The sequence below is a fragment of the Spinacia oleracea genome, chromosome 2 (genome assembly GCF_020520425.1).
Source record: "Spinacia oleracea cultivar Varoflay chromosome 2, BTI_SOV_V1, whole genome shotgun sequence".
Lineage (NCBI taxonomy): Eukaryota > Viridiplantae > Streptophyta > Magnoliopsida > Caryophyllales > Amaranthaceae > Spinacia > Spinacia oleracea.
In genome coordinates, this window is record NC_079488.1 from 93,417,998 (window position 1) to 93,428,290 (window position 10,293).

Here is a 10,293-nt window from a genome sequence, read left to right on the forward strand (position 1 = left end):
ATTCCGTCCCTTATGTAGTTGGATTTTGTTCTCATTGTTTATCTTAGAAATCAAATTATGATATATTAATCTTTTTTGTTTTATATTATTAGATCACTTAACTATGTTTAATTCTATTATATACGTAAGGAGTATCAATTATCATCAAAGTTTCAACAATGTAAATTGGACAATTACTTATCAGTTTGAAATGCAATTGTAAGAGTAATACTTGTTGTAATACGTATGACACGAGGGATAATTTTTAGAAGGCATGACAAATTTTTTTCATTCTTTAAATGATGTTTAGTTGTGATGTACGACTGTACAAGTAATATACTCTACTGTATTTTAAAAAGAGATACATTTTGACCGGCACATAATTTTAGAAGAGTAGATAGTTTATTAAAATAAGATGAAAGTGGGGTAGTTGATGAATTATTTATTATAGTTAAAAGATGATGTGAGTAAGTGTGGGGATCACAAGAAAGAGAAAAATATTAATATAATGGGGAGTGGATACCAAAACATTCAAACATGAAATTGTATCTCTTTCTAAAAAACGATCGTTTAAGAAAATTGTATCTCTTTTTAAAATACAGAAGGAGTACTTCATTCCTTTTTAATAAGGTGACACCATTTGATTTGACACTATTCACACGAGTTTATTCGACTTTTTTTTGTGATTCATAGTTAAGAAAAAATACAGTATTGTGAGTCTTACTAGATTTGTATCACCCAATATGTTCCAAAACTTTTATAATTTTTGCTTGTTTATAAACGACCATATTAATGTTTGAAACCGTACATTGGCAATTGTGTCTAAATAATTGTGTCAGCTAAAAAAGAACAAAGAAACCATATGCTCCCGCCGTTCTTAAATAAGTGTTCATATTGAGGGAATTCAGAGTAATTAAGGAAAATGAAAAATGCGTAAGAAAAACAAAGATTGAGAGTATCTTTTTGGAAAATGATAAAGTATATAATTGTTTATTCATAAAGTACAAATAAAAGTGGGTGTGGGGATGAAAAAGTGAGAAAAATGTAGAATACATAAGAAAAAACAATCACCATTGATGAAAAAGTAGAAAAAATATATGGCCAAAAATAGAAAGCGGACACTTATTAAAAAACTTCCGGTTTAAAAATTATAAACACTCATTTAGAAACGGAGAAGTACCAGGTTTAAAAATTATAACAAAAAAAATTCCGTTCCTTTGACATGAGGTAAGTATTTAATGATATAAAGATATAAAAGTTTACGGTGGAGTGATATAAAAATTTATACAAATAGATATAAAAGTTTCAACCTCGAGGTTGGGGATTAAAGTTTCACTGAACTATGACACATTTACGGTGGAGTGAATCTCTTACCCTTCTTCCCGGCCTCCACGAACCCGAACCCGAACCCGAACCAAGTTGACTCATGCAAGTTCTTGCTCGGTAGCGTCTATTTGTGTCAAGTGAATGCATAAGGTTCCCGTTATTTAACGTAGGGTCTTGGAAAGTTCCAAATGTGCGCAGCTTTACTCTTATTTTCGTAAAGAGGTTGTTTCCCGTAATCAAGCACAAAACGCTTCCACCTCAGCAGCAACTAAACCGAGTAGCTCCGATGTTGACGCATCTGCTTAAGTCCTATATTAGTCTCCTCTTCTCTACACCTTTCATATACGTAGAATGAACTATTCAAACTATGACTTGGTCATTCAACTACTTTTATTATTACTTAATTATGCCTAATTAATTATTACATTTTTAATTAAAACAAACATTTTCTTCTCATTTTAACGCGTAAAATGGGACTATAAATATTTCAATGTTTATTTTCTGCCTAACAATTTAAACACCCCAAATTCATTTCATTATTTGTAGCTTCCATGATCTTAATTACTCTTTTTCTCTCCCCCCCTAACAATGAAGCCATCATTTCTATGGCTTTCCCATTCCAATTCCCAACTTCATTCCTCCTAATTCTAACCCTTCGTTTCCTTTCCATTCCCCCCCAATCCAATTCCCTTTCCACTGTTTCCATTTCCAACACCTCTAACCAAACACTAGTTTGTGCATTAGTACCATCACCTAACCTACAATCATTCCTGAATTGTACTAATTTCCCTAGCGGAATCCGAATCCCTTTCCCCAATGCATCATACTCTAGAATCGGGGGTGGAATGGGATTCCTTTGTGGGATAGATAGAAATAGCAACGTTTTATGTTTAGGGAATGATAGTAATAATAATGCTGTGGGAAGCGAGCCTCGAACCGGGAATTATAGTGCTATTGGAGTGGTTGGTTGCTTGGAAAGAGCCTTGATGTCTTGTTTGGTTCAGCCTATGCTGTCCCCGTCTTCGACTGCATCCTCACGTTGACAATTTGCTTTTCAGTAGCTCAAGGGTCTTTTAGGGAGGGAGAGAAGGAAAAGTCCAAGTTTTGATCATATTCTTTTCAAACATGTAAATCATATTCTTTCGTTTGAAAACTTTTGTAAATTATTTCAAACGGCAACAGAATTTTTCCATCCTCCACAGAGAAAAAAAAAGAAGGAAATGGACAGGTGCACCTGAATATATTTAGGTAGGAAATTGTTCAACATATCTAGCACTGGAAATAAACAAATCAATGAATTTTGTGCATACCTCATATAAGGTTGACTTCAACCATCAACTAAAAAGTCTGGATTTCCAACTTTCCTGCAACTCTTCCACACTTTAGAACTTTTAGTGAGCCACACTATGCAAAGCAAAAGTCTGCACACACTTTTCACAATAGATCAGTGAACACGTATCTGAATTTAAGCGCGATAGATATAAGTAATATGACGCCTGCAAGATGTACAAATGCCATGGAGGCTTTCGTTTATAAAAGCAATAATCTTCATTTCTGTCATTTGTTTACAGCAAAACCAATTTTGGGAGTTCTTATAAAAGCTAGGCTGCTTCTACATAATATATCAACCAAAAACTTTCAACAAAAGAATTACCAACAATCAAGACGATTACAAGCGGCAGAAAATATAAACAGATGTTTTGTTACAAAAAAGGGAATATTTGGCTAGGAGAAAGGGAGGGTACTAGTGTAGGCTCACCACTAGTTTAAATTTAAGCTGCAACAGATTCTGAAGCAGTCTTTTGCTCCAGAAGCTTGGACAGTTCTATGTCGATCTCAGTAAATACATCTTGTTTCAAAGCACTTCCATCAACCTGCAGGCAACAAGAAACACTTCCTGAATAACAGTATACAATAACATTCAAAGGCACCTCTCAAATGAAAATACATTGCCTCAGTCCAAAAACTTGGACATTCACGCACGGCACATCCGCACATACCACTCACAATTGTTCAAAGAAGAAAAAAAATCCAATTTCTTGAGAAGGGCAGAGAAGCAAATCAATTAAACATATTATCCAGATTAGTAACACGGACTAGTGTAATTATTTCAGTTTCGGACCATAAAATCATGCTCAAAACGCAGTTTTATCAGGTTTATTCCGGGGCATAAGTGTGCATATCAACTGTTTTAGTCGTTTCAAACTGTTCAGATTAGGTTAATTTCATAGTCGAGTCATAAATTGTGTTTGAAACCCAATTTCTCTTGCACAAGAAACTGTAAGTTATATGAATTGGATCATCCTTTGCCAGCTGTATATTTGACGAATCAGTGTAGCTGAGAGTTTTAGTAAACTACTAGTAGCATTTAACAGTAACCAGCATGGATATACTTGCCCCTGAAAACCCCATAGGCAACTTCAAAACTGAAGTAGTGGAGCACTTAAGTATCTAGGGTACCAAACATCCCATTTCGCATTTTTCCAACTATTGTAGGAGCCGCTTCAAACCCCATATGAACTGTAGTATAGAACTGTGAACCCAGATGTGGAGGCCTTAAGAGCAACTCCAATGGTGAGCTACAAGATGTTGTGGCTATGTTTGCCACATCAAATTTCTAACTACAATTGATTAAAACTACAAATTATCACATTGGTGTGCTACAATACTTTGTAGCTCCCTATAATATTTAATTTAAATAATTTATTTATTTGAGCTATATTTTTTTTGAGCTACGTAGCCCAAAATAGCTTCAATGTTTTAACATCTGCTTATGTCATTGTTGTACCAATGGTGGGCTACCTGATCACATGCTCATTTTTTTTTGAGCAGGTCCATTTTGTAACCATTGGAGTTGCTCTAAACGCTTAACTCCCAAATAACCCATGTATTCACATTTAGCAGATAACATCTCAAAATTTCAACTTTCAATTAGCTCATATATATTGCCAGGTAATCAGTAATCAATACATAATATACTACTATTAATGTAGAGTTTGCTGAGTCAGATTTCCCTCCCAAAGTTACTCCATTTTCCCGCATATTTCACAAGCTATATTTCATGAAATAAGATTCCAGATTTCCAACTGTCATTTGGCCCTTGGTAATTATAGAAAACTCTTTCCAATGAAGTAAGCTTCTCTGCCATAACTCTACACCTATAACCCTTTCGTTCCTTCCCAGTTCCCCCTCTCTCATTTCTTTCTCTCTCCATAACGTCATTACATTTCTTCTCTCTTCTCAATAGAATTACAACTCTTATATTCTCAGACATTTTTATGTATAGTTCATATTTAAAGTGAAGCTTAGTGTTTGAGTAATCCAATGTCTTCTCTTTTTCTATTTGCAGGTTGTTTCGTCTGTAATTCGGTTGATTAATGTACAAACTTTAAATAATCGTGGAATATATATTTCATGTTTATATTTAGAAAACTGGGCATGGCTCGGGTAATATCTAGTTCCCACTAATGTGCAGCACTCCTAAAAATTCAGCCAGGATGATCAAGGAGCATCTTGACACTTACTGTATCTTAAGGTTTGAGGATCAAAGGCAAAGGTCGCAATCTCGTGGCGACAGGTATCTCAAGATCAACCACGAATCCTAATCCTCAATATTAGCCAACATCTACTAATCTACACTTCAATAAGTATCCATATAAAACTTCAGCTGCTGAACGGACAAACAAGCCAAATTTCGAACAATAAAACCCCGAAAAAAAACAACATAACGCAACTATAGGCTTCTAACATCATCTCCCACACAGATCACTCTGTTTTAACCCCACAAAAAGTGACCAAGCAGATAGTACCACTACTCACTAGGGATGACAATCTAATCCAAATCCGATCGGAGTCCAACCCGATTCGAAAGAAAAAGTCCGATCCAAATCCGCCAAAAATAGTCAGAGTCCGAAAAGGAGGCTGGTCAGAGTCGGATCCTGTGCAGATCCAAACGTCCGACCTGAGTACGACTTACTATTAATGACTATGATATAAAAGACCACATCTAAACCTAAAAATCCTAGCAATCCCATTTCTTGAGCAGCCACCCCATTTCTCTCTTCTATGCCCCTCTTTCCTTCCATCTTCTCCCGTCAAACCTGTGTTACTCTTTCCATCTTCTACCTTTACACTTCGTCTGCCTCATCTGCCTCAACAGGAGAAATAGATTCTATTGTGAAATCAAGACACATAAAGCTGAAAATCCTGAAATTCAACATCAGCGATTCCGCAACAACGTCATCATTCTTTGGTCATTTTATTAAAGTCTTCTTTCATATACAACAGTTTTTAATGTAAGCATTTGATGGGTTATTTTTAAAATTAAATGTATTTATCAAGTAGCTTTGAATGTTTTAAAGTTTTTTTTTTTGACATATTACAAAGATCTAATTATTAGAATTCCCAAAATTATGCTTTATGTTCAAGAATTCAAACAACCACTAATTAGTAATGTTGGATCATTGTGAGAATCTTCCGGAAGAATGAATGTGATGTTCTCATAATTTTGGATGGTTTTCTGCTTTGATTGTGCTAAATGTAGATTTTTTTAGTGAAATCCCTATATGATAATCAGGGCGGGTAGGAATCAGAGTCAAAGGTTGTGGAGATTGGCGGACTCGTATTCAGATCAGGTGATTCGGAGTCAGACTCGGATTCATACCCTGGATTTTAGGTCCGATTATTAATTGAGTTGGAGACAGATCCTACAAGGTCCAACCTGTTGCCATTCTTAAGCACCACCCTCTCAGTTCTCTTTCACCCCCACATGATTGTAAAAGTATTGCCTCGCGATTTGCCTCTTCCCTAAATATCAACACTTTCTAATACCATTTTTGCCAATTCGTTAAGCATTTCTCATCATTTCTTTACGCCTATTCCATTTGTCACTCTTCCCCACACACAAAGCTAGACTGAACTGGATCAAACAAGGGGTACAACCAGACCAGAGTACTCGATCAGGTGCAGGCATCAAGTATATATCTAATCCTCTAATCCTGCACGTATCTAGTTGACCAAAGAAACCTATAGATTGGGGTAACTGTCACTTTCAGCATACATATTGCAAAAGGTCCACTATACTCGATAAAGGGAACCATACTTGTGAGTCAGGAATTAGTAGGTGTTTAGGGGTATTTGGAAATGCATGAAAACATTATGTGATAATTTGGGTAAAGAGACAGATAGGTCCCCTGCTCGAGGGTAGGCAAAGGCATGTGGGAGAGGTTTGTAGTGTGTTATTTATCAGGAAGGAAGGTTATTTCCATTCGGTTCTACTTACTATAAAAGGCTAATTAGGGATACCTAAAAGTCTAGACGTGTTTCCATCTTTTCTTTTATCATCTTGAAGATTTAATGACAAAGGACAAACACATGGCAATGATGGCATCCGTGATACTCAAAGAACTCAGAAGTTCTCAAGTCAATGACTCAATGGCACCAGATGCTCCCAACAAGTAAACATAGAAGAACAAAAAAAATCTACAATCAGCTTTTCACAACCCATTAGCATGCCCGAAACTAGAACTGTTCACTCTGTCATGACAAAAAACACAAAATGTGATAGAGATGGCTAACTTGTACAAATATATACTCTAGGAGAATTCAGATCATGGCATGTGAAAATCTCGGTATTAAAGAATACTCAACCCAATCAAAAGGTGGACATGAAACAATTATTTTGGGAGTTATCCATATTCCACAGATTCTGTAACTAGAGATGTGTTCATTATGGGGCAGTGAGAGAAATAAACAAAACATTCAGACAATAAACAAAGAAGCATCACCTGATGCACTTTAAAAAAGGAAACATAATGTGTAGAATAACAAACAGAAGCACAAGGTAGCTAGACATGCCTTAATAATTATATCTTCGTACATGGAAAGCACTGCCTCCACATTTTGATGATGAGTTTGCAAACGCAATTTTACCTAAAAAAAACAATGAAAGAGAAAATTGTAGTCACAAAATGCCTATAATGCGCTTAAAAGAAGATAAAAATAATAATAAAAAGAAAATGTGCAGCATGGTCAAATATTGATTCACCGCATACCTTTTCCTCGGTGTCATCAAACCGCTGGGTGAGCCTGGAAGCAATTTCGTCATTCTCGGGAGGGGAATACGTTAGGTGGTAAATTTTTCCAGTAACAGGATCTAATCTCCGTCCAACAACCCTCTCAACAAGCAATTCTTCAGGAACCTGCAGATATATTTAGAAAAATCAAGTAAAGCTTATGAACACCACAATAGGCACAGCTTGCCACACAGACACGCAGTTTCAGCAGATGAAACCAATTAAATTTCCATGGTGTAGATACTATAAAGTATAAATCCCAAGACCGAAGCACTTCATTAAAGTCCGTTTGTGCCATACCAAATGAATTTGATGCATTATGTCCCTAATACTACTTTCACTTTGATATCAGAATATCTAAAATATCATTGCATCAGATTTCTTAAGTATAGGATTTAAATGACAGAAAGACAGCGTGGGAGAAGTGATATTCAATGCATTAGAAAGAGCTGCTCTGAAATGTATGGACATGGGTTTTCACTTCAGGTCAAGAACTTTTTTTTTATCAACTGTTTCCTGAAACATTTTCAAACACCTGAGGTTATAGGCAACTGTTTCGGGAGGTGGTCTTCAATTCTTCATGAGGCTAAAGGGCCATATACTCATATGTTACCAATACGTGAACTGATTATGGTACTAGACAGTAGACATATCTGACACAGCTATGACATAACGAAAGAAAGAAAAAAATCTGATGGGAAATCAAGCAAAAGATGGACAAAGACTAGCAAACGCTTAAGCGTATGTAAGAATCTCTTTAGATATAATTGTGGTGCAAGGAAATCATCTAATTACTGGCCAGCACAAAAGTAATGAAAGGATGACAAACAAAAACCTTACTTCCAAAAGAATGAATAGGTCAGGCTGGAACCCTAAGTCCTTTAGAGCAATTGCTTGAGATAAGCTCCTTGGATATCCGTCCAAAAGCCAGCCCTTCTCTTGTGAATCAGGCTGCAGCAGACGGTCTTTAACCATCTGCATATAACAGTTAAGTTAAGGAATTGTCAACAGAAAATACAAAAATTAGCAAACTAAGTTTGTGAAAATTACCATCACAACTATTTCATCAGGAACCAGCTGTCCTTTGTCCATGTATTCCTTTGCTTGTTTTCCATTTTCACTACCAGATGAAATCTCCGCCCTAAGCAAATCTCCAGCAGCAATATGCACCAAACCATACTGCATATACGAGGATTACCTGATTCATTTGTTTTCTTCAGGGGCAATCCCATAAAGAGAAGTTCATGCAATGAACTCATAGCTAACATAATCAAGTAGATTCTCGGTGAATGCCTGGACATCTATCAGGAAGTCCAAGCAGCATAATCACATTTCATCAAACATAAGAACACAGGTAAATACAGCCACAACAAGCTCAATTTGCATACATAGAAAACATGAGAGAAGAAAAATAATACAGGGAATTACAAAATAAGTTTCTGAGATATGAGCATTTCAGCAGAAAATTTTATCATAATCAATGGACGTCATTCGGCTCAATATGACACAAATCACAAGATAATGAGGTCACAAGAGAAATAGGGGGAGATGAACTTACTTTGTTAGTTATGAGCTCACATTGCGTCCCTTTGCCAGATGCCGGAGCACCCGATATCATGATCCTGAGTGGCCTGGAGTTACTAGTAGACGCCATAACCTACCACAATCATGAGTAACACAATTAATAACTTATGTAATCACAACAAATCCTGGAAGAGGGAGGGAAATCATAATCATTTACGTAATCACAGAATCTTTGAAGAGGTTATGAAATCATTCAAAGAAGCAATGAATTCCCCTGCTCTATCTTCATTTCTTACATCTCTGTAAATGTATTGATCACATTATTCCAACACTTCCCACCCCCAGTAATCAAGGATGGACGTCATTTTTACTATTAACAGCAAATCCACATAATTAGGTCATTTCCGCACACTGGTTGTCACTCAATTTAAGAAAGGTGACAACTTTTCCAATTTCGAAACAGTATACTTGCTACATGTAAGGTAAGTTCCTACTTGAAAAAACACTCTCCAATTGAGGATTCTAAATCCGACACTCTCAAATTCACTTCCAAATTCAGAGATTTTACAAAGAATGCAGGAGAGAAATCAATGAAAAATTACCACAAAATTGCGATGACGATGACGACGATTGATGCTCGAGTGATGTCGAGTTACAGAATGATCAAAGCGGAGGGAGTTGGGACGATGATGATTGAAGGAAAGTGAGGTTAATTTAGGAGAGGATGTAAAAGAAGGAGGGGAGAGAATGGCGGAATTAGGGCTTCCTAAAATGGAAGAATATCCAGAGCACGCCATATTTGTGGTATTTTCTCTCTCCGAATCCCTCGCTCCGCCTCCTACGTCGGCGCTGTCTTTCTCTCTCTCTAAATTTAGGCGAAATTGTCTACCGGAGAGGAGGGAGTGGCGTGCGTGGCCGATGGATAATCATAAGAAGGCCGGTAATCTGGTGAGCCCGTTTTTATTTCAGCTGATGCCATTATCCAGGCCCACCCAATCTACACCTCTCCAAACAAGTTCTATTTCAATCGCTATTTCAATCTCCAAACAAGTTCTAATAATTTAATTTTAGGAATTTTTGTAAGAAATGACCTTTTATATTCGAAAAATTGTGAGAAAATACCTTTTAAAAAAAAAAGTTGTGAAATAGGACCTAAATTAGATTTTTTGTTGTGAATAAGGACCAAGACCTATTTTTCGGCAGTCAAACCCATTTCTCCGGCGTTGACCACCACGTGCAATGCACGTGACCCATTAAAACGATTAATTTTATTTTTTTTAATTTTTTCCCTCCAATATTTTCCCCCTAATTAACTCCGCATAACTAAAAATAAAATAAAAATATTCTCCTTTTCTCTCTCCTCTTTGCTCTGTCTTGCTCGCCATTTTTG

At 36.4% G+C, this 10,293-nt stretch overlaps 1 protein-coding gene across 4 annotated transcripts; it reads right to left on the minus strand.

Moving 5' to 3' along the window:
• Positions 1-1,113: 1,113 nt before the first annotated feature.
• Positions 1,114-9,838, minus strand: LOC110790577 (adenylate kinase, chloroplastic). Of its 4 annotated transcripts, none has more exons than XR_002533827.2 (9): positions 9,506-9,838; positions 8,938-9,036; positions 8,430-8,558; positions 8,220-8,354; positions 7,359-7,505; positions 7,162-7,236; positions 3,065-3,179; positions 2,616-2,726; positions 1,114-1,640 (listed from the first exon to the last, which is right to left on the minus strand). XR_002533827.2 is itself a non-coding variant. In XM_056837339.1 (8 exons), exons 1-7 carry the CDS (start codon positions 9,698-9,700, stop codon positions 3,078-3,080), a joined length of 882 nt encoding a protein of 293 aa, XP_056693317.1. In that variant the 5' UTR covers positions 9,701-9,838; the 3' UTR covers positions 2,518-2,726; positions 3,065-3,077. The 4 variants fall into 4 exon arrangements, 2 of the variants coding, with proteins under 2 accessions (XP_056693317.1, XP_021851051.1); XR_002533828.2 differs by having other exon boundaries at positions 1,199-1,603; XM_056837339.1 differs by lacking the exon at positions 1,114-1,640 and having other exon boundaries at positions 2,518-2,726.
• Positions 9,839-10,293: the final 455 nt, after the last annotated feature.

What these genes read in the sequence shown, in the direction of transcription:
- LOC110790577 (XM_056837339.1), bottom strand. Translation starts at nt 9,700, where the DNA reads ATGGCGTGCTCTGGATATTCTTCCATTTTAGGAAGCCCTAATTCCGCC. An exon ending in CTGATGAAATAGTTGTGATG is followed by an intron (nt 8,355 to 8,429) that starts GTAATTTTCACA and finishes TGTTATATGCAG; the next exon opens with ATGGTTAAAGACCGTCTGCT. An exon ending in ACCTATTCATTCTTTTGGAA is followed by an intron (nt 7,506 to 8,219) that starts GTAAGGTTTTTG and finishes ATATATCTGCAG; the next exon opens with GTTCCTGAAGAATTGCTTGT.